The sequence below is a fragment of the Pimephales promelas genome, chromosome 4, assembly GCF_988280905.1.
Source record: "Pimephales promelas chromosome 4, fPimPro1.hap1.1, whole genome shotgun sequence".
NCBI lineage: Eukaryota > Metazoa > Chordata > Actinopteri > Cypriniformes > Leuciscidae > Pimephales > Pimephales promelas.
Window position 1 is genome coordinate 47040550 of NC_142772.1, and position 25121 is coordinate 47065670.

The window sequence follows — 25121 nt, forward strand, 5'->3', positions numbered from 1 at the left end:
TTTCTCATAATTGCGACTTTATATCTAGAATTGTGACTTATTTCTCACAATTCTGACTTCATATCTTGCATCTATCTTTTATTCAGTGGCGGAAACAAGCTTCCATAGCCTACTAATAGGCTAAACCTTGTAAAGAGTTATCAAAATATAATACAGTAGGCTTTATAGTTAATAAGGAAATTATTAATTAGTTAATTATTTTTAAGTTTAATCTCAATACAGATTTTAAAAGGATTATCAAAACATAATAATACAATTATTGTGGTAGCATCTACAATGGAAGACAATCGATATATTTATGGATAATAAGTAATTTAATATTTCCTTACTGTATTCCTGTCACGTGTGTGTGCTGTAGAGAACGCGCGCGTTCTAATTCGCAAAACTAAACTCAGGAGATCGTTGGAGATCTAAACATCGACGAAAGGTACAGAAAGAATATCAGGGCTTAAATAAAAGGAACCAACAAACAAAGGGAACCAGGTGAATACGTGAACAGAATATAAAAAACATAACAACAAACTATAGACCATTTCACAAGATGTAAACAAGACTGGTCCAGAAGCACTTCCTGTTTCAGTTTGTAACCGTTTTCTTTATTTCACATGTAAAGAAAACATCCTAAAGATGTTTTTTTTTTTTTACTTTTTGATTCAGTTTTATATGTTCTGTTGGTTGTATTTTATCCCAGCTTTTATGTAGTGTTAAAAAACTGAAACAGGAAGTGCTTCTGGACCAGTGTTGTTTACATCTTGTGAAATGGTGAGGAACCAGGGCAGGGGAACTAGGCCTATATGAACATTCACTACAACATTTTTAAGGTTCTGTCTTCTTCAGGGCAGAAAGTAGCAGTTTATCAGTGAAGATGTTTATCATAAAAGTATTGTGAGTTGCTATAAACTACAGTTGAAATGCAACGCTTAAAACTGCGAAAATAATGGTAGGCCTACTTTTTGTCTGTGAAAGGATTAGATGGTGTGTGTGTGTTGATCAGAAGAGATTATCATGTTGTTAAAAGTTTACTTGAGGTCATGTGACTCTAAATGGTAGCAACACATGCCGTTTTGTTTTGTCATGTAAATTTTGAGACACTCGGGTTTGTTCTCACTTGTTACTGACCCTTTAAAATAAAGGTCGTTGGTTTAGCATAGGCTATGTGTCATATCCGGACTTGGGTGGTTTGAAATATAGGCCTAAAATAGGCTAAACAAATCTGAGTTTTTGTTGTTTTCCACTTTACCAAAAGATATGCTCTGTTTAGGTCTATTTATGGAATAGAATGGAAGATGCCAATGTTTACCTCCTGCATAAACACGTGGGGAGAAAGAGAGATTACCGCATTTACGTCATAAAAACAGAACAAGTGAAGAGAATGGCAAAACAGTGAAACGGAGGGCGGGGCGTGGAGTCCCGCAAGTTGTCTGTGATTGGTCAGAAACGATTATTATGCTCTTTTATATATCGTCCAGTTATTTTAAATACAATATCTATTTATTATTTTCAGTGTCACTGTTCATGTGTCCACTAAACGATTAGATCGCATTCTGCATGGTCATCATATAGGCTAAATATCTAATTTACTGTCTGATTTGGCCCCATTATTTACTCATTATTATTCACTATATGCTTTAAATCAAAATAAAGAAACTAATTAATAAAAGCAATAAAAAAAAACGTGTGTTTTGAATGTGATTCAATAGAGGTTTCTGTTTTATGAGCCATTGAGCGCCCCCTGGTGGAAAGATGGTAAACGTCCTCTAAGAAACTGTGATCATCAGCGAGCATTAGCCACTCAAACACACCCACAAAAGTGAGTGTTGTCAACAAACGAAGAGGACTGTTAAACACGGGAAAAGAAAGCCAATTGGAGCTGAAGTCTGTGCATCTCTTGAACTCTTCTGTCCCATCATGTCTCTGTCAGGATCTCAAACACCGGACGATGCTCTGCACGGTAAGACTGCATATTTACATAACACTGCTTCATTGTTAGTACCTGTGATGTGTAGCCTGTACAGAAAGGCCTATTTATAACCTGTGATATACATTAAAATAATAATAATAATAATATACATAAATAGATATCACATATAGCCTGTGTGAAATAGGCTACATGTGACATTGCTATTTATGCATATTATTATTATTATTATTTAAACTGCAAAGTTATAATTGGACCATTATTTTCAAATAAATTATACATTTCTTATAATTTCCAATAGAAAAAATATACGATTTAAAATACATTTTAGACTCAAATCTATAAATAAATAGCTTGGTGAAATGAATTACAACTAATTTAAAATATATTTAACTTCTTATGAATTCTACTTTTGGTGTTACAGTGCACATATACTGTAAAAGCGGTGTGTTTTTATTTTGCAGTGCCATTGTTTTGTCTGTATTGTCATGTAAATATATTCCATGACTCGCCTGTTCTAAGCCAATTACCGTGAAGAGGGTTAACAACTCATAATTTGATCAGTGGCTTAAACTGTCCGCAGGGGGAAATGTGAGAACAATAGTGTTTGCAGTAGTGTTAATTTCGTTAACGAAAACTAAACGAAAATATTTTCGTCAACGCACATTTTTCCCCGAACGAAAACTAGACGAGACGAGACTAAAATCCCCACTAATAAACAATAACTGGGAGTAAATCAGAAATAATTTTCGTAGACTAATAAAGACGAGACGAAAATGCAGTTCGGTAAATAAAGACTGGGCTAAAATCTATGGACATTTTAGTTCACGAACAAAGACGAGACGAAAATTACATATTATTATATGATATGGTTTTGTCAAATCCTGTCTCCTCCTCCGCCGCCTCCTCCTCGTCAGCTCTTCCGCCACACACCCACTTTCAAACCTGGAGCGGGCGGGCACAGTCAGAGCAGCCTACACAACACATGGAGCAGACAGGAGCTGGATTCACGGTGAGGCGGCGGCGACAGGTTAAAAGTAAAACATGCTTTGCACGGGGCTCGGGAGAAAGAAGAGACGTGATATGTGGACACATTTTGTTACAATGATAAACTAACTAATGATGGCTAACTTAGCATTTAGTATCCAGGCTGGCTATGTTACGTTAGCTTCTTAGCACGTAGCGACCGTAGCCACTTGTTGATAGAATTGTATGTGAAGTTAAATTTATGCTAACTTAGATATGTTATACTGGCCGGGCAACTATAGTTTCAGTTAAATTTGATTAAAGACAGACGCTTTAAAAAGATTAGTTAAAAAGATTTCATACGTTCTAGCAAGCTATGCCTTGTTTCACCTTAAATACTGTACCTTTATATACCATGTGAACTAGCTGGCAGGAAAGCACTTTTGTTGTTTTAGTTGGAGTTTTTTTTTTTTCTTCACAACATTGACCTCAAATCTATTTATTTTTTTATTCTATGTGAACTAGCTTTGTTAAACAGCCAGCACTTGTGTTAAGTTCATAATACACTTTTATTTTATTTATTTGTTTCCTTTGTCAGGTGTATTTTATTTGTTTTAATGCAAGCATTTGTGTTTGTGTCTTTGAACCTTAACAATGTTCAAAATAAATATGCAAATATTGTCAGAACATCTTCCATGTCTGCATGTGTTCCTTAAAATTGTGTTTTTTATCAAAAAGATGAGAGAAAATGTTGAATTGTGAAATAATTTTAGGAAATGTTAAATATTATCTGCTGACAAAAAAGTAAAAGGTTAAAATGATGTCCTGACTAAAACTAGACTAAAATGTTGACAGTTTTTTTTGACTAAAACTAAACGAATAAAATTATGTTTTCTTGGACTAAAATAAAGACTAAAATGCTCGACTTATAGTCGACTAAAACTAGACTAAATAAAAATGGGATGATGTCGACTAAATGTGATAAAAACTAACAAGCGATGCTGAAACTGGACTAAAACTGAAACTAAATTTAAAAATGGCTGGTAAAATTAACACTAGTTTGCAGAACACAAGTTCTTCATAAAAACGAATCCCTCGCAGGGACTGCGTTATCATTCATAAAACACACAAATACATTCTCTCATTCATGCACACACTCACAGCTTGAGATTCTGCCGTAACACACGGCACTCGTCTGTGGTTATGTCATAATTCCACATGCTGGAGAATGTGGAGCAATAGCACAATCCCTCCTCTCTCCACTGCAACACCCAAATAACCACAAAATGACCAGGAAGGGCAGAAAGAGAAGATGCTTGACACATGAGCATAGATGACGAAGGTCAGGATTAGGAGAGAGAGAGAGAGAGAGAGAGAGAGAGAGAGAGAGAGAGAGAGAGAGAGAGAGAGAGAGTGGTGACTGGCTAATCTCTGACAGAAATAAAATGCTTATGTAAGCAAGCTTTTGTGTTCATGTCAACAATCAGAGAGATACAACAATAGAATGATAGACAGAACGATAGAGCGATAGATAGATAGATAGATAGATAGATAGATAGATAGATAGATAGATAGATAGATAGATAGATAGATACTAAGATAAATACACTGTAAAAAATATTTTCAAGATTTGTAATCACAACCTTTTTTCTTTTGTCAAATCAACTTAAATAATTTATTTAGTTCAGATAACTTATTATTTTGAGTTTCTGATGATTAAATCAATCTCCTTCATTGTATTAACTCACTTTTTCCAGTTCAATCAAATTTAAATTTTAAGGCAACCAGGTTACTTAAGTTAAACCAACAATATTTTTTACAGTGTAGATCGATAGATCGATAGATAGATAGACACCCATAGAATTGTGGATAGATAGATAGACAGACGGACAGATAGATAGATAGATAGATAGATAGATAGATAGATAGATAGATAGACAGATAGCTAGATAGATACTTGGATACATTACTTTGACAAAGGTCCATGCACAGGCATATTTTGCAGTGGGCTGAAGTAAAGAAAGGATTGGGAAAGATTGCTCGGCCAAAATCACGTTCATTGGAGGGACAGGACGGGATGGGACGGGGTGATGGGGGTAAGATCATCCAGAGGAGTCCCTGCCTGAAAATATGGCACAATAAGGATGTATTCATGATGTATTCATGATGTATTCATGTTGACATTTACAAATAAATTTGGTTTAACTTTCAAGTGAACGTCATGCAAACAGATTCCACTGTCTTACAGCACAGCAATAAACTCAATCCATTTTATTAATCCAAAAGTAAGCAGAAGGCATATGTCCGTCAGGTTCTTGGGTGGAGCTGGGGGGTCTGGTGGGATCTGCAGGTCACACAGAAGGACAGGACACCACGGCCTCCTTCCTGCAGGGGGAGCTGGAGAGGATTCTGCTGGAGGCTCAGCTCGAGTGTGAGAGGAGCAGTCAAACAGAGAGGTGTGTGTGTGTGTCTGAAGGCCCGTTGAAGCTTTTCTTTGTTCACTTGGAAGTAAATGAATCTGCCTTTAGATCTCTTTATTTTCTTTGTTTCTCTACGTTCAAGCAACGTGTTTACAGTCTGGCAGTGTTGTAATCGAGACCACCTCACTCGAGTCTGAGTCGAGACCGAGACCAGAGAGAGTCGAGTCCAAGTCAAGGCCGAGACCGGGTTGATTACCTAATTTACTTTTATTTACTTAGAGAAATCCTTTTTTTTTTTTTTACTGAATTTACTTAGAGTTAAAAAATATGATCAGTTTAGGGTAAAAAGGCCACATAGTAGGTGGTGTTAAAAGTAATTTTATTACATTTTGTCATGCGCAGTTGCGCACTAGAAAATCACCAATCACTGGGCGTGTCAATCAATTTAAAGAAATATTTTATTCACATACATTAATAATCATGAAAAATATTTTTAATTGAACTCGAGTGGACTCGGGAATAAGTCCGAGTCCTAAAAAAAAAAAATGTTCGAGTACGAGTCAAGTCCGAGTCCAAATGCACACGAGTCCATGACAAGACCAAGACCATTAAAATATGGTCTCGAGACCGAGTCCGAGACGAGTCCGAGTCTCGAGTACTACAACACTGCCCTTGTACATGCACATATTGACTGTCACAGCTTGCTAAAGACCAATACACTCTTTGAAGAAAAGGTTCTATATAGAGGGTTCTATATAGAACCCTGGGGTTCCATACTTGGTCAATAGAACCTTTTACCAACAAAAAAATGGTTCTATATAGAACCATTTTGGAGTTCCATATATGAAGCGGGGGATGGAACCATTTCTGGTTCTAAATAGAACCATTTCTTCTAAGAGTGTATTTTTGGAGAAACATGTAGTTATTTTAGTAAAGTGTTTGAGTTTCAGTGTTTTAATTTCAATCAGTTTCCAACATGTTTAGTGATTGATGAGTTGATTGATGATTACATACTAAAAAAGTTTTGGTCGATCGGATCACAAGTGGACGACGTTAACTACAGGTGTAAACGGGGTCTAAAGCGCTGTGAGTTTGTCCATGTTCAACCACTTCCAGAGCTACCACCTAATGAACATTATGGGAAGACTCTAGCCGGACGGGATTTAAACTTTGTCGGGTGAAGACCCAAGTTTGGTTTGAAGATGAAAAACATACCAAGCACAATGTTCTCTCACCATTCCTGATTTCTAACACACACACTCAGCGTTCGGCTGGTCTTGTGGCTGTCCGAGCAGAAATGAAAGCTAATGCTCTCTGTCTGTTTTTCCATGTTCATATGTAAATTGTGCAAGCTTATTTTGTCCATTAGATCGAAAGATCTGGAAAAAAGGCGTACATTTACCCTCCCCTCGAAGAAATCAGGGCAGAAGTGTTTGGAAGTGGACAACATATGTTGTTTATAACACAAGTTTCGTCTCTGACTTCAGTCCTCCACAGGTCGTGACCCCGAGAACATCTGGATCTCCTAAACCAGCGAGTGAGGGCAGCAGCAGCAGCACAGACTGTGTTACTATACAGGTAACAGCACTGTTCAGTCTACAGTATGTTAGCTACAACTACATCTCCAGAAAATGTACCTGAACCAATTACAACCAGAATAGTTATGAGGGTTACAATCATATCCATACTTTTATAATGACTGATCGAGACAGACTTTGCAATGGCAATTGGTTTCATGGTTTTATGCATGCTCATGAGTTTTGGATTAGTTACTCAATCAGATTCATAAAGCTAAAAAAAACCTTCCTTTGTGTGTCTCATTTATATGGCTAATTCTCAACTGGTGACCAGAGGCGGCCTTTGCAATACTATAATATAATAATAATTTGATTGCACCATTTCTTGGTTTTTGGAAGCATTTTTAATAATTTTGGTGGCATTTTTGCCCTGAGCCCTTGTTAAGACAACAACTCCCAGAATGCACTTGCTTCGCTGCCCTTGGAGACCACGCCTACCGGTGACAGAGCGCAGTCGTTAAACAACAAGTCTAGAGCTGTGTCTGAAACCGCTCACTCGTTCACTCATTCACTAATCCCTATATAGTGTATGGCATTTGAGTGCACTATATCTGCACGGAGTGACCGAGATGAAGTGAGTGAATTCGGACGCTGACGTTTACACTGTGCGTCGGAGAGTTGGAGCTGTCGCAGAAAAGGCTTCGTCACGCGTACTGATAAAACTCCTTTTATCTTACATTACCTACTTTATAAAATAATATTAACAACAATAACAATCATAATGACTTTATTTTGTAATTATATAATACCTCCGTGCCAGCTTTGTAGTTTCATCGACTGAAATTGTAACTCTCACGTTCACAGATGACGTGTCGTCGAGCGCCCTCCGGCGACCGTTATTATATTCAAATGAACACGCTTCCTAACGACGATTAACGGATATTTTTCAAGTCCTCCACTGGATGTAATGTAATCTCTGGTTTAAACTTGCTCGCGCCGCACTTTTATGCGCGCTCAGTTCTCTCCGCATTGGATTGTGGGAAATAGGGCTTCAGCAAGTGTACATCGAATGTACACTCGAATTCAGAGAGGATTGTGGGTAAAAGTAGTGAATGAATGTAGGGAATGATGTCGTTCACTCAGAATTCGGACACCACTACAAAATGGCCGACACCCGATATAGTGCACTATATAGTGGATAGGGAGCGATTTCAGACACAGCTTAGGCTACTAGTGAGTCTCGTGATTTGATGTGTTTCGAGATCGCCCAAAATGTCAGGGATTGGGCTTTTGCGTTCGACAGTCGCCATTCATCATGTTTCCTGTGGCGAGCGGGACGAGTGAGGGCCGCGGGAGAACGGCGTATCTCTCACGGAGGAGCGGGAATTTCCTTAGAAATGTTAAAACGCACATCACTCGTTTAGCGTTCATGTAAACACTACATTCAGATTCACCAATCAGAATTGAAACAAAAGCTGTGCATGTAAACAATGAATGGCGACTGCAGAAAGCAAAAGCTGATCCCGGTCATCGACGGCCGGACATGTCCGGGAAAAGAGGACGGTAACCCCGACTACTCAGCTTTCTCCACCGAACAAGAGTCTGTTAGCTTAGCTTCCAAAACAAGATGGCCGACACTATGTGTTTATTCTGTGAGTGAGATCGCCCTCTATGGGCGGGTTGAGAACATGCGGGACAGACCCGACTACTGACTGTAGTCTTTAGTCTCTGGACAAAAAAAATCCTTCGATGATGCAAAATGACGATTTTTGCGTCATCTGAGGATTTTTTCCAGACAAAAAATACATAAATCTCTCGTCTCAGGGGGATATGAGGGTGGAAAGCACGGTAATTCGAAAATACTACAGGTTTCCGACTAATACAAAGCTTAATGCTAAATCCTGAAGTAATACAGGTTCACTTGCAATAAGGACAAACATGGTTGTATCAGGTCCACTGTATGGACTGCTTCCTGAAGCACTGATGTAATGCATGTATTTGATTTTGATGTTTGCTCTCTTTCTCTTTCAGTCGGATGAGAATGACAGGCAAGCGAGTGCCGAATGGGTGTGGGATTGGTCCAGTCGGCCAGAAAACCTCCCGCCCAAGTAAGATTTACTTTTAATTCATACTTTGATTCTGTTTAAATCATGTTCGTCTCTTCAGTTCACCTTCTAAAGAGATATAGGCGGTTGATGGTTAGTAATTAATAAATTTATTAGGTTTAAATAGACCTGAGTTTGTAGTATATGATGGAACTGCAGGGGATTTATTTGTTAGACTTTTGGAAATAGTTTAATCCGAACCCTTTCCTCAGGTTTTATATGCAAAACTGAGTATTAATGGATATACAGATGTCTGTGTATTGAAATTAATACTTTACCCCCAGCATAAAAAAAACTATTTATTTTTTAGAGACCATTAAGGTTTTTTTTTTGCATTGAGTTGTTTGCATTACTTTCCAATCCATTAATTAAAATCTGCATTAAAAAAAATCACATTAATATTACAATATTATGTAAAAAAATATTAAGAATTTATTCACTAAGGATGCATTAAATTGATCAAAAGTGCCAGTAAAACAAAATATTTCCATGTTGAAACGTATCTCAGTTTCCACCAAAATATGAAGCAGCACAACCGTTTTTAACATTGATGATAATCAGAAATCATCATATTAGAGTGATTTCTGAAGGATCTTGTGATACTGAAGACTGGAGTAATGATGCTGAAAATTCAGCTTTGATTTTGATTTCACAATATTACTGTATTTTTGATCAAATAAGTAAGAGACCTCTTTCAAAAACCTTTTTAAAAATCTTACCGACCACAAATTTTTGTTTGGATAGTTCATATAGTAAATTAACTTGAGTTCTAGGTTCAGCTGACCAAAACCCCTGGAATAGTTTAAACTTTTTTTTTTGTTTGCACATGATACCAGTTTACAGTCCTAGATAAAATGATGCTTATTAAGGACATAAAAAGGTCTTTTTGGAAGAAAATAAATGAGGTGTTGCTCTTGTGTGCGGACGTGTCTTCACAGATTGCCAGTTCTTGCAGTGGAGCGTTTGACCTCCGCATACCTCTGCTTAAATCTCAGAGAGGATCATTTAGTCGCCACACAAAAATAGCTTGTGCGCCACACCATGAGTCAGCGAATCTGAGTTGGCTCTCTAGAGGAGAAACTTTGTAATGCACATATCATTACAGATAAAAAAAACAACAACAACCTTGCAACAAAAACTTTTTGGATTGCAACGTTTAATGATGTAGGATTGCAGATTTTCGCAATAGAGACTGCTCCGATATCATGGTGCTATTAAAAGCAAAAACCCTTTGAGAAAGCACAAAAAGCTTTACTTTGTCATTGTCAATTTTCATGGTGCATATACGCACTGTGCAAAAATAAATCTTGCTGCACAAACGTTTCAAAGGTTATTTGAAGAAATAGAGTCATTTAATTAAAACGTTCACATTAAATTTGATCGTTTAATCGATTAGTCACTGCAGCCCTTCTAAAAAAAAGAACATAAAAAATGCGAACATACACTTTCCTGCAACCAATGTGGATTTGAGTTTTATCTCGGTTGCATTGAGCTGTGGTGTCAGTCTGTGATGTTTTTTCGTGAAACTTCTTTGCATATTCTCACGTGTATGAGGTCCAGTCTGATTTCATTACAGCAAAAAGCTTTATATGATGGGATACACATGATTTAAACGGATTACAATGCTGAATTTGGCTTAATCTGTTTCAGAGAAATTAAGCTTAAAACACCTTCAGGGTCACATGGTGCACGCTTGTTAAATTCTCCATTCTGACGTGATATTTGTTAAGCTAAACTCGGTCCAGGAGAGTCCTGCGGGGTTGAGCTCCAACTTGCCTCAGGTTTCTAGTATGCGTACTCCGAGTCAGAGATACAGCAAAGCGTAACGGCTAACTTGATCACGTGTGCCTTGATAACCAATCACATTACAGCCTTGACATCATTTAATTTCGACTGTATCGCTGTTTGCGGATACCATAGAAATGAATGAAAAGTGCCTTAAAGGGGTGGTTGATTATGATTTCCGCACCTGGCGGCCATCTTGTCACAGGCAGCTCGCTCACTCGTAACACTGTGTTTCAATGGTGCATGTACTTTTTACATAACCATAACTTGCTCAATTTTCTACCGATTTTCAAACGGTTTGGTTTGTTATAAACGTGAGAAATGTAGTTATGACACTGCATACTTATATAATCATCCAGAATTATTGCCACGTAAATAATAACGTTTGTAAGAAACCAAACCGTTTGTAAATCCGTCAAGATTTCAACGAGATAAGAGTGTTTGTGTTCGTGCTGGTCACTCATCTTACATCAGCTTGCCTGTGACAAGATGGCCGCCGGTGATGACGAAAGAGACTCCGTCGTAAGACATCTAGCTTTTATTATGGATATCTATGATTGGAGCTACACTCTGTAGGACAGTGGCCAGTAGCGAAGTTGCCCATCCCTAAAATAAGATATTTCCTCACAAAAGCGGTTTATTCAGCCGAGTGAAGCTTCTCCATTGACATTCATGCAGCTTTGGCCTAGTAAGACTTTGATTAGCTGCTTCAGGTGTGTTTAATTAGGGTTGGAGCTGAACTTTGCAGGACAGTGGACCTCCAGGAGCAGGATTGGACTCCAGACGCCACACTTTTAGATAAAAAAGGGCCCCTTATTGAATATATTTATATTCTCACATCTGCAGTGTCCTAAAACCATGTAATCCACTCTTAGAAGAAAAGGTTCTATCAGCGCTACGTACTTGGAACCCCTAAAAGGTTCTATACTCTCTTAAAAAAAGGGTTCCTCTGGGTTCTATATAGAACCCTGGGGTTCCATACTTGGCCAATAGAACCTTTTACCAAAAAAAATGGTTCTATATAGAACCATTTTGGAGTTCCATATATTAAGCGGGGGATGGAACCATTTCTGGTTCTAAATAGAACCGATTCTTCTAAGAGTGTAGATTATATTGCCGAATGAGCCTGATCTCTCTCTCTCTCTCTCTCTGTAGGGAGTTTGTGTTTCATCACCCAAAGCAGTCAGGCTCTTTGAGCGTGAGGAAGACTGAGGTGATGAAGAGGGGTTTGTTTTCCTCAGACGTGCTCCTCATCCTCCTGCCCTCTCTGCTCGCCTCACATGCTCTGACGCTGGGTCTGGGGTGAGGCAAATCATTTTTCATATCATATCATATATCATTGCAAATCAGCGATCAATTTAAGACAGTTTTTTCATAAAAACTGCAGCAATGACATTTATCTGTTCAAACAGTCCATATCTATAGTTCCCTTTGTGCATTTTAATATTTTACAGAATTAAAGCACTGTTTACCTGCATTAAAAAAAGTGTAGGATTCATTGAACTCATTGTTTACTTGCGAGTCTTTGGCTGATTTTAATGCAAAAGATGATTGACGTTGATTGGGAAAGAGCCATTTTCGATCCCATCATAAGCCTTATTTGCCGTTAGTGTTTGGAATTTAAATGCACCATTGTACACGTAGTGCTCAAATGTCAGAGTGTGCGTTTTGCCATCCATTAGTGAAGGCAATCTGTTTTTTTTTGTTTTTGATAGGGAGTGTTTATGCATTTAAAGGAGTAGTTCACTTTTAAAAAAACTTTTGCTGATAATTTACTCACCCCCATGTCATCCAAGATGTCCATGTCTTTCTTTCTTCAGTCGAAAAGAAATTACGGTTTTTGATGAAAACATTCCAGGATTTTTCTCCATATAATGGACTTCAATGGGAACCAAATGGTTCAAGGTCCAAAAGACAGTTTCAGTGCAAACTGCAAACTGTTCAAAGGACTTTAAGCGATTCCAGGCGATGAATAAGGGTCTTATCAAGCGAAACGATCACTCATTTAATAAATAAATAACAAAGTTTAAGTTTTATAAGCTCAAATGCTCGCCTTGCTCTGTTCTGTGATGCGCGTTCGTGACTCTCCTGTTCAAACTTGTTCATCAAAATGAACGAACCTTTTCCCAAGTCAACTCGTTCATTTCGTTCGTTGAATGAACCAAATGACACGAAAAAAGATTTGTTCATTTTTCTAAAGAAGTTCGAACAGGAGAGTCACGAACGCTCATCACAGAACAGAGCAAGGCGAGCATTTGAGCTTATAAAACTTAAACTTTGTTTTTTTTTTTTTAAATGAGCGATCGTTTCGCTTGATAAGACCCTTATTCATCGCCTGGAATCGTTTAAAGCCCTTTGAACAGTTTGCAGTTTGCACTGAAACTCTTTTGGACCTTGAACCGTTTGGTCCCCATTGAAGTCCATTATATGGAGGAAAATCCTGGAATGTTTTCATCAAAAACCTTAATTTCTTTTCGACTGAAGAAAGAAAGACGTGGACATCTTGGATGACATGGGGGTGAGTAAATTATCAGCAAAAGTGAACAACTCCTTTAAATAGTATTGCTCTTCTATCACTTCACTTTTCTCTCTTTACTTCTTTTTTCCTCTTTTTTCCTCTTCACTTTTGATGATTTGAATGGGTCCTCGCTGAATAAAAGTATGAATTACTTTTATCATACTGATCTCAAACTTTTGACCATTAGTCTTAGATGGTCTTTGGCTCATGACGCTGTGAGCGTTTCTCTGCATAAGCCTCCGAGTCCCATATGTCTGTGTTTGCAATAAATCAAAAAACAAATAAAAGCGTTTGTGCTCAGACTCTCTAAAATGTATTGAGCTGAACGAATTGAATTTTTGACTTACATTTTCAATACAGGCATTGATGTTGCATAAGAAAGAACACAAAGATGAGAAACGATGATACATTTTCTTTCTTTCTTTCTTTCTTTCTTTCTTTCTTTCTTTCTTTCTTTCTTTCTTTCTTTCTTTCTTTCTTTCTTTCTTTCTTTCTTTCTTTCTTTCTTTCTACCTAATCTTTCTTTCTTTCTTTTTCTTTCTTTCTTTCTTTCTTTCTTTCTTTCTTTCTTTCTTTCTTTCTTTCTTTCTTTCTTTCTTTCTTTCTTTCTTTCTTTCTTTCTTTCTTTCTTTCTTTCTTTCTTTCTTTCTTTCTACCTACCTACCTACCTACCTACCTAATCATATAAAAATATTAAAAACAAGAACTCATACAGAGGCACTTTTTGAGATTGTCCTCACTGCAGAAAACAAAATCCAGGGGGAGGAGTTGGATCATGTTCCAACTCCTCCCACCTTACATATACCTAATCCTACCCATCTCCACCCCCTGATCCCTAACCACACCTCTAATCCTACACAACTCCGCCCCCTGATCCCTAACCACTCCCCTAATCCTACCCATCTCCGCCCCCTGATCCCTAACCACTCCCCTAATCCAACCCATCTCCGCCCCTGATCCCTAACCACACCCCTAATCCTACCCATCTCCGCCCCCTGATCCCTAACCCCACCCCTAATCCTACCCATCTCCGCCCCCTGATCCCTAACCACACCCCTAATCCTACCCATCTCCGCCCCCTGATCCCTAACCCCACCCCTAATCCTACCCATCTCCGCCCCTGATCCCTAACCCCACCCCTAATCCTACCCATCTCCGCCCCCTGATCCCTAACCACACCCCTAATCCTACCCATCTCCGCCCCCTGATCCCTAACCACACCCCTAATCCTACCCATCTCCGCCCCCTGATCCCTAACCCCACCCCTAATCCTACCCATCTCCGCCCCTGATCCCTAACCACACCCCTAATCCTACCCATCTCCGCCCCCTGATCCCTAACCCCACCCCTAATCCTACCCATCTCCACCCCCTGATCCCTAACCCCACCCCTAATCCTACCCATCTCCGCCCCTGATCCCTAACCCCACCCCTAATCCTACCCATCTCCACCCCCTGATCCCTAACCCCACCCCTAATCCTACCCATCTCCAACCCCTGATCCCTAACCCCACCCCTAATCCTACCCATCTCCGCCCCTGATCCCTAACCCCACCCCTAATCCTACCCATCTCCACCCCCTGATCCCTAACCCCACCCCTAATCCTACCCATCTCCACCCCCTGATCCCTAACCCCACCCCTAATCCTACCCATCTCCGCCCCTGATCCCTAACCCCACCCCTAATCCTACCCATCTCCAACCCCTGATCCCTAACCCTAATTTTATAAAATGAATAATGATATGCACATTTTTAAGAGAAAGTGGTGTATAAATGCTAATTTTATTTTTGTGAATGATGATGATAATTTAGTGTTTCAGTGGTATTGCTGAAATTTGAAGGAATTAATATTGTTATTTATTACTCATTGTTATTAATTATGAAAATGTGATTATTGTATAACATGAATAGAGAATAAAAAGAGTTAAACATCTTTCTTTCTTTCTTTCTTTCTTTCTTTCTTTCTTTCTTTCTTTCTTTCTCTCTCTCTCTCTCTCTGAGTGTCTGTGCGCGTGTGCAGAGTGACTGGGAGGAGCGCGTGAGTGTTTGAGCTGTGGCGGCGTGTTTTGAGTGAGTTTTTTTTTCCCCTTTTTCCTTTTTCCTTTAATAATTTAGTTTAGTTTGTAGTTAGTGTTTAGGGGTTTTGGAAATGTCGGCAGACTCGGATGGGTTTGCTGCCTTAACAGCCCGGAATGGCTGCAAATGTATACCGGATGACTCGATCACAGTCGAAGACTGCTTGACTGCTGTTAGTAGTGAATTAGGTGCGCGGAATATTCTGTCAGCATCTAGAATGAATAAAGCGGTCGTTGTGTTTCTGAAAGAAGAGTCTATGGTTCATCATTTAGTAGAAGTTGGCTTATCTGTTGGTGATGTTTTTCTGCCTGTTCTTCCACTATCGAGCCCTTCTAAAAAGGTAACTCTTTCTAATGTGCCGCCATTCATTTCTAATGATTCACTTGAGCGGTTACTTGCCCGATATGGCAAAATACTGATGCCGATTAAAATGATCCCCCTTGGCGTGAAAAATCCTGATTTGAAACATGTGATGTCCTTCAGACGTCAAACTTTTATGATTTTGAATCCTGAATTTCAAAATTTGGATATTTCTGTGAAAATTACTTTGACAGGTAAAGATTATAAAATTTTTATCAGCACGGATTCAATGAAATGTTTCTCTTGTGGAGTTTTTGGTCACACAAAACAAAAATGTCCAACTAATAAGGTGACTGAACAAAGTGAGACTGAATCTAACTTGCCTCTGGGGCAAGTGGCTTCTACTTCGGAAAATACTGATCAGGATGTAGACCGTAATAAAACTGATCTGGATGTATCGGTTTCCTTGTCTAAAGATGAAGAAAATCCGAGAGTGCACACCGTTAACAGTCTTTCTGTGGAGGCAGAGAAGTGTTTGGTGAACACTAGTGAGTGTGATAATGTCAGTAGTGGGGCTGAGATCGCCGGTGAGGGAACCAGCGACCCAGTGCGGCCGAGTGAGCTCGCTGAGCTCGCGGAGGTCGGGGAGTCGCGGGATTCACGAGCGTCTGATGGCCTGTCACAGGGAGACATGGACCAGCTCACCGAGGGAGGTGAGACGCAGCCTGAAAATAATGACTCAGATAGCGAGGGATCTGAAATTGTAGATTACCTCACTGATGTTTGTTCACAAGAAAGTTCTGCAGAAAAACAATTAAGCCCTCAAATGAAGCCACCTTATTATACAGTGCAACAAATTAATGAGTTCCTTGATAGCACTTTCAATCAGCGAAAACCAAGATTGGAGAAGCATTTCTCTAATTTACGACTGTTTGTTGATTCTTGTGTAATAGCTATGAGAAAAGCTTCATTGGAGGAGCTTGATCAGCCAAAACGGTATAGACTCAAGAAACACGTGAGCGCCGTTAAAAAAAGACTGAAAATCTGTCATAAGAAATAATACTAATGGAGCCATGTTTGTTAAGAGGGTGATATTTTTCTTTATTTTTTCTTTACTCATGACAACCTTAAACATTGGAACTTTTAACATTAATGGTTGTCGGAGTATAGAAAAGAGAGTGGCTTTATTTGATTATTTGCACTTGAAGAAAGCAGATGTGATTTTATTACAGGAAACACATTCAGATCAGCAAAATCAAACACAGTGGATTGGTGATTGGAAAGGCAATGTTTTGTTAAGTCATGGAACAAACCTTAGTGCTGGTGTTGCAATTCTTTTCTCTCCATCTGTTAGTAGTCAACCAGATATGGTTGAGGTTGTGCCTGGTCGGATTTTGAGAGCTGATATTGCTTTGGGTGATGTACATTTTTCCTTTTTTAATGTTTATGCTCCAAATATTGGTCAAGAGCGTATCATGTTTTTTAAAATACTTTATAATGCTTTATCACAATGTCCTCAGGAAAATATTATTGTACTTGGTGGTGATTTTAATTGTACTGTTAATCCATATATGGATAGAAATCATGATGAACCTCATCCACCTTCTGCTGACAGTTTAAAGAAACTACTTAATGATCATTATTTAGTTGATCTATGGAGGGAGGCATATCCTGGGGTTAGACAGTACTCCTGGTTGAAAGCTAATTCAAATAATATGTCAGGGGCTAGACTTGACCGTTTTTATGTTGCTAAAGACAATAGGGGAAAGTTCTTTAATAGTTCAATTTCGCCATCTTTTTTATCAGATCATCACTATGTATCTATTAAAGCTTCTATCTCTCTTCCTAAATTCTCTAATTCACAATGGCACTTTAATAATAGATTATTGCAGGATTGCACCTTTATTCACTCTTTTAATCTTTTCTGGAAAACTTGGAGAGAGGAGAGATGCAGTTTTCAGTCATTGAGTCAATGGTGGGACATCGGCAAAGCTCAAATTAAGACTTTTTGCCAGCAATACACTGCACATAGTACTAGAGCCCTTAAAGAAAAAATGAAGTCTCTGGAAGAAGATATTCTTGGGCAAAGCAGTGATTCTACCCTTAATAATTCATCTTCTATTGACTCTATTGCAAGAGATAAGATCCTTTTAAAGAACTTATTGGAGGAACGAGGAAAAACAGCCCTTCTAAGGACCAGGTTTGCCCAGCTGAATGACATGGATGCTCCAACAGTTTTCTTTTTTGGACTCGAAAAAAAGCCAAGAGAACAGAAGATTTTTCATCAGTTGAAGATGCCATGTGGTGGAGTTACAACTGACCAAAGGGAAATTCAGGCATATGCTCTTTCTTTTTATGAGAATTTATACTGTTCCGAGAAATGTGATGGAGCTGTCGCTGATGAACTTTTATATGGTTCAACTAAACTATCTGAAGAGGATCAGGATGACTTGGATAGTCCTTTATCATTTGGAGAACTTTCTCAAGCAGTTCAGGAGATGTGTTCTGGGAAATCGCCTGGGCTTGATGGACTTTCTGCTGAGTTTTTCAAGACCTTTTGGAATTTAATTGGACAAGATCTGTATGGTGTTTTTCTTGAATGTATTGAAAAGGGAACTCTTCCTTTGAGTTGTCGAAGGGCAATCTTAACACTAATCCCAAAAAAGGGTGATCTTGGGTGTCTAAAGAACTGGCGTCCGGTATCTTTGATCTGTGCTGATTTTAAGATATTGTCAAAAGCATTAACTAATCGACTTAAAAAATGTATCGCATCAGTCATTCATAATGATCAAACATTTTGTATACCCAAAAGATCGATTTTTGACAATCTCTTTTTATTGAGAGATATTATTACTGTTGCAAAAATGCATAATTTGGACATTGGTTTTCTATCACTAGACCAGGAGAAGGCGTTTGACAGGGTGGACCATCAATATTTATTTAAGACCCTGGAGGCTTTTGGTTTTGGTCCTTATTTTGTGTCTCTCATCAAAATGTTGTATAATGGAATTTTCAGCATGTTAAGACTTAATGGTTCCCTAACTAGGCCTTTCTCTGTAACCAGGGGAATAAGGCAAGGTTGCCCTCTTTCAGGTCTTTTGTATTCAATATCAATTGAGCCTCTCTTAGCTTCTCTTAGGAGGCAGCTAAATGGTGTTAATATTCCCAGTTCCCCCAGAGTAGATCCAGTTAAGCTCACGGCTTATGCAGATGACATAACAGTAGTCATAAAAGACTCGAAAGATGTCTTAAAATTGATATCTTCTCTAGATAGATTTAAAAAAGCTTCATCTGCATGTATTAACTGGGGGAAATGTGCATCTTTGCTGTTGGGAGATTGGCAGGGTGGGGGACCTCCCCAGCTCCCACCGCAATGCAGATGGGCCCGAGATGGCTTTAAAGTCCTTGGTCTTTACTTTGGGACTAATGGATACACAGAAAAGAATTGGGAAGGTCTTTTTGATCGGGTGATTCTTAGAATTCAGAAGTGGCGTTGGATTCTTCCGCAACTTTCTTATAGAGGGAGATGTCTGGTTATAAACAACTTGGCAGCTTCATTGCTATGGCATAAATGTACTGTTTTGGATCCCCCCAAAGAATTAGTTGTTGGTGTTCAAAAAGCATTTGTTAACTTTTTTTGGGATGGTTGCCATTGGCTTCCTCCAGGTGTCCTATATCTCCCTGTGGCAGAGGGAGGACAGGGACTAATACATTTAGAATCTAAGATTATGTCTATGAGATTGCATTCACTGCAAAAACTCCTGTACTGTTCAGATCATGTGCCTTGGGTTGCTGTTGGTCTTCATATACTCAAGAGTCTTGGAGGAATTGGTCTTGACAAGCAGTTGTTCTTAATGCAGAAATCCTTTGTGACGAAGACGCAATTTTTGCCTTTCAGTTTTTATGGATCTGTTTTTAAATCATGGGATTGTTTTACACTGTTAAGAGAAGAGGATAAGCATTATGGTATTGCAGAACCTCTTTTTTTTAGTCCTCTTTTTGAAGTGCCATTTAATATGTCATCATCTTTAATCAACAAATTTTTGAATGCTGGCATCACAAAAGTAATGGACTTGATTGATCTAATAAAAGGTCAGTGGCGAACTGAACTGGAAATTGCTAATCAAGTTGGGCTAACTTCGGTTAGAATTGTGGAGGGATTTGTTAGGAAACTTAAGACCTCTTTTCCTCCAATGTTGACTTCTTTTATAAATAATGTTTTTCTGAATGGTTTTACTCCTCAGACATTTCCGGAATTTAAGGTGGTTCTTAAAGATTGGGAATCAGTTGATGATACAAACTTAACAAACTTATTGAAAGGTTATGGGGATTTGGTTTTTTTTGGTATTGAGAAAAAAATGTTATATCATATATGTGTGAAGTCTGTACATCTTGGGCAATTGAAACAAAGACTGGACACTAAATGGAGGACTGTGCTTTCTATTCCTGATGAGGTATATCCATCTTGGAGATTATTGTACAAACCTCCTATCTCCAAGAGATGTGGAGACCTTCAGTGGAGGGTATTGCATTGTATTATTGCCTCAAATTCTTTTGTCTCAAAGCTTAATGAGACTGTTTTACCGATATGTCCTTTTTGCAATGCAATTGACACTGTTTTTCATATGTTTTGTGAGTGTCTTAGACTTTGTTCATTGTTTGAACTGTTGGGTGAAATCATTGCAAAATTGGGTTTTTCGTTTACCAATAGTCTATTTATATTGGGTTGCCGATACAGGAAGTCTTGGCAACAACAGTGTACACTTGCCAATTTTTTTATAGGACAAGCTAAACTAGCAATTTTTAAGACGCATCAGTGCAAAAATGCTGGAGAGGATGTAAGCATGGTGTCTCTTTTTAAGTCTTTGGTGAAGTCAAGAGTGATCATTGAATATACCTATTATCGTAACACCAATAATATCTCGTATTTTGAATGGAGATGGGGTGTTGGAGCAGTTCTGGTGACTATAAGTGAATCAGGGAATTTGGTTTTTAATTGGTGATTTTTGTTTTGTTTTTTATTTATTGGATAATTTTTGTTTTGTCTACTAGTTTATTTTTGTAAATTAAAGAGTGTCTAAAAGTCAAAAGTCTTTCTTTCTTTCTTTCTTTCTTTCTTTCTTTCTTTCTTTCTTTCTTTCTTTCTTTCTTTCTTTCTTTCTACCTAATCTATCTTTCTTTCTTTCTTTCTTTCTTTCTTTCTTTCTTTCTTTCTTTCTTTCTTTCTTTCTTTCTTTCTTTCTTTCTTTCTTTCTACCTAATCTTTCTTTCTTTCTTTCTTTCTTTCTTTCTTTCTTTCTTTCTTTCTTTCTTTCTTTCTTTCTTTCTTTCTTTCTTTCTTTCTTTCTTTCTCAGAATATACATAGGGAAACGGCTGGCATCCTCCTCCACCAGCACGCTGTGACATGTGACATGTGGCAGCTCACCGATTGGCTTAGACCGCTGCCGCTAGCACCGTAGCCCAATCACGCCTCTCTTCTCCTCTTGTGATGGGCAACTGCCTCTTCTGTCTCTGTCTGTCCCACCACAAAACCAGTCTGTCTGTCTCCAAACGGGTCATAGCGCGAGGAATCCATTTTCAGATAAAAGAGCCTGATGTCTTGTGACCATATACTCCTTCAGAATATGAAAAGCATTTATTAAAACAAAGCTACAAAAATAACTTGTTCTGTACTACTCGCTAATAAAGACATTTAGATAACAAACTATTAAACTGCAATTCAAACGTTATCACATGACTGGCCACATTTAGATATACATTTTTCGTTTGCTAAGAACAGGTTGCACATTTTCAGGCAAAGAACTTGAATCCAATAAAGTTTAGCAATATATATGTGGATTTGTGGGAAAAATCCACAAATGTGGAAGTGTGTATATGTGAAGAGTTCAGATGCAAAAGCCTCTAAGTGCCATTTGAAATTTTCTTCTAGAATGATGATTTTTATCAAGCTTGTATATTTAAGTTCAGTGATTTCACTTAAATGGCAATGATAATTACCTATTAATTGTTATTTAAGTGAAATAACTGAACTTAAATATACAAGTTTGATAAAAATCATCATTAAAGAAGAAAATTTCAAATGGCATTTAGAGGCTTTTGCATCTGAACTCTTCATGTGGAAAATGATATATAATTTGACTCCTTGTGCATCTTTTTAGGACTAAACTGTCCCTCTAAATCTTTTTGTAGTTGTTTCTCTTTTATTGTTCATGTGTGTGTGTCAGTAATACAGACATTTAGCTGAAACAGTGTAAATGAAGAGAAAAACCAACAGTTATTTTACATCTAATTCCAGATCAAATGCAAAACATGCATTCAGCTTGACAGGGGGTTTGTTCAGTGTGTATTTATGGAGCAAATAATATAATGAATCTTGTGTTGCACTATTGTGTTTGCGATATATAGACCCGTTTCGAGTTGAAATGTGAAGGCAACTGGAGAATAATCTCGTTTGTAACGACTCGACCTCAATAAACACACCTTCTGCTTGGTATGGTATTTTACTTCAAAATAGATTTGAGGATTTCACCTTTAATAAATTAAAGAAAGTGTGTTGTGTTATTGAGCGTGTATTCTATTGGAATACAATGGAAATGCAATGTTAAATGAATAACTAATATGTACATGGACTTGCTTCTAATCAATGTCAAGATTTTAGGTTGAAATTTAAGGGGATTTGTTTAATTTGCCTATTTCATGTGATCAACATTTTGGTTAATTTTTTTTTTTCTCACAATATTTAGTCACTTTTTCCTCTGGATCATTTTAAAGGTCTTGTGATGTGAAGATGTGTTAAAAAAATGCAAATATTCTATTTATTCAAAGTCAGCTTTCTAGAAGTATTTTATATCAGCTAACCAAATGTCAAATACTATAGTATTTCTCTGATACTATTTATAAAACACAATACAAAGACAACACACTGATTTTTTTAATTTTTTATTCTCAGACAAATGTAAATTTAAGGATGTTTAAATATAGAACAAGACAAAGATACTGATCATTTCTGTGACATGCAATGCAGGAATTAGAATTAATTTTTAGTACTAGAATTTGACAGTGCTTTTTGTTCTTGCAAAGTCACTGTTTACTTTTATTGCATAAAAAAACAGCTTGGCAGTCCGGTAAACACCTTTTTGTGTTTGACAGAAGAGAGAAAGTGAAACAGGTTTGAATCAACATGAGGTTTGAGCATTACATTCCCTTCCTTAACTTATGCCCTCTCATATGCATAATAAAAGGAGCATTTATGCAGATATGCAGACAAATACTAGGAAAGGGAATGAATGGAAAGCTATTGTTCATATTTCACAAGCGTGTGATTCCCTGAATATGCACCAGAGGTCAGAAGTGCTCTAGTGTGCTCTGCAGTATTTAGAGACAAGCGGTTCAAATGGGTTAATATCTAATATCAGTCTGTGGTTAAAATGAGTTATGGCGAGGCTTTACAATTACCTTCTTATTCTTTCATTTTTCATTTGAAAAATTTACGAGCACAATCAAAAATTTAGGAGCACCTTCTGATCGATGACAGAAATAAACTTTCCCATTACGGGCCAATATTATATTATAATAAAATAAAATCTGTATCAATAAGATGCATTGCAAAGTTTAATTATTATTACAGTTACAGGCTGTTTAATGCAGCTTATGGTGACATTAATGAAATTACATTGCAATCACAATTGCATAATGTTATGAGATTAATGTTTTAAATATAACATTTGGAATACAGAAATATGAAATGATAAAAAGAGGAAATTATACTTTATATTTGGCTGTACGTCACTGTCTCATTGAAATATTAATTCAATTGATTCGTTCAAAACGGAACGCCGCTGTGTTTTGCTCTGAGATGCACAACCGTTCTGTTCTAGCTTTGTTTGGATTTAAATAGAGCAAAAACAGACAATAATGTGTGTGTCTAAAATATAGCCTATTATAGCTTGTTATTAAACTATCACATTTGCAATTGTGTTGATATTTGGAAAAACATCTCTTTTGCTCATGTTATATTGCTGAGCTATATCATATAAAAATATTAAAAACAAGAACTCATACAGAGGCACTTTTTGAGATTGTCCTCACTGCAGAAAACAAAATCCAGGGGGAGGAGTTGGATCATGTTCCAACTCCTCCCACCTTACATATACCTAATCCTACCCATCCCCACCCCCTGATCCCTAACCCCACCCCTAATCCTACACAACTCCGCCCCCTGATCCCTAACCCCACCCCTAATCCTACCCATCTCCGCCCCCTGATCCCTAACCACACCCCTAATCCTACACAACTCCGCCCCCTGATCCCTAACCCCACCCCTAATCCTACCCATCTCCGCCCCCTGATCCCTACCCCCACCCCTAATCCTACCCATCTCCGCCCCCTGATCCCTAACCCCACCCCTAATCCTACCCATCTCCACCCCCTGATCCCTAACCCCACCCCTAATCCTACCCATCTCCGCCCCCTGATCCCTAACCCCACCCCTAATCCTACCCATCTCCACCCCCTGATCCCTAACCCCACCCCTAATCCTACCCATCTCCGCCCCCTGATCCCTAACCCCACCCCAATCCTACCCATCTCCACCCCCTGATCCCTAACCCCACCCCTAATCCTACCCATCTCCACCTCCTGATCCCTAACCCCACCCCTAATCCTACCCATCTCCGCCCCCTGATCCCTAACCCCACCCCTAATCCTACCCATCTCCACCCCCTGATCCCTAACCCCACCCCTAATCCTACCCATCTCCGCCCCCTGATCCCTAACCCCACCCCAATCCTACCCATCTCCACCCCCTGATCCCTAACCCCACCCCTAATCCTACCCATCTCCACCCCCTGATCCCTAACCCCACCCCTAATCCTACCCATCTCCACCTCCTGATCCCTAACCCCACCCCTAATCCTACACATCTCCACCCCCTGATCCCTAACCCCACCCCTAATCCTAACCATCTCCACCCCCTGATCCCTAACCCCACCCCTAATCCTACCCATCTCCGTCCCCTGATCCCTAACCCCACCCCTAATCCTACACATCTCCACCCCCTGATCCCTAACCCCACCCCTAATCCTACCCATCTCCGCCCCCTGATCCCTAACCCCACCCCTAATCCTACCCATCTCCGTCCCCTGATCCCTAACCCCACCCCTAATCCTACACATCTCCGCCCCCTGATCCCTAACCCCACCCCTAATCCTACCCATCTCCGTCCCCTGATCCCTAACCCCACCCCTAATCCTACACATCTCCACCCCCTGATCCCTAACCCCACCCCTAATCCTACACATCTCCACCCCCTGATCCCTACCCCCACCCCTAATCCTACCCATCTCCGTCCCCTGATCCCTAACCCCACCCCTAATCCTACACATCTCCACCCCCTGATCCCTAACCCCACCCCTAATCCTACACATCTCCGCCCCCTGATCCCTACCCCCACCCCTAATCCTACCCATCTCCGCCCCCTGATCCCTAACCCCACCCCTAATCCTACCCATCTCCGT

At 38.9% G+C, this 25121-nt stretch overlaps 1 protein-coding gene across 1 annotated transcript; it reads left to right on the forward strand.

The window, feature by feature from the left end:
- Positions 1-1751: 1751 nt before the first annotated feature.
- Positions 1752-21222, forward strand: LOC120488991 (BCL2/adenovirus E1B 19 kDa protein-interacting protein 3). The gene is made up of 6 exons (XM_039685610.2): positions 1752-1951; positions 5196-5340; positions 6792-6882; positions 8853-8929; positions 11867-12013; positions 20961-21222. The coding sequence occupies exons 1-6, from the start codon at positions 1909-1911 to the stop codon at positions 21007-21009; spliced, it is 552 nt and encodes a 183-aa protein (XP_039541544.1). The 5' UTR covers positions 1752-1908; the 3' UTR covers positions 21010-21222.
- The last annotated feature ends 3899 nt before the right edge of the window (positions 21223-25121 follow it).

Coding starts and splice junctions, on each gene's coding strand:
- LOC120488991 (XM_039685610.2), top strand. CDS start 1,909: ATGTCTCTGTCAGGATCTCAAACACCGGACGATGCTCTGCACG. Junction 5,341..6,791: donor AGGAGCAGTCAAACAGAGAG/GTGTGTGTGTGT, acceptor CTCTGACTTCAG/TCCTCCACAGGTCGTGACCC. Junction 12,014..20,960: donor GCTCTGACGCTGGGTCTGGG/GTGAGGCAAATC, acceptor TTTCTTTCTCAG/AATATACATAGGGAAACGGC.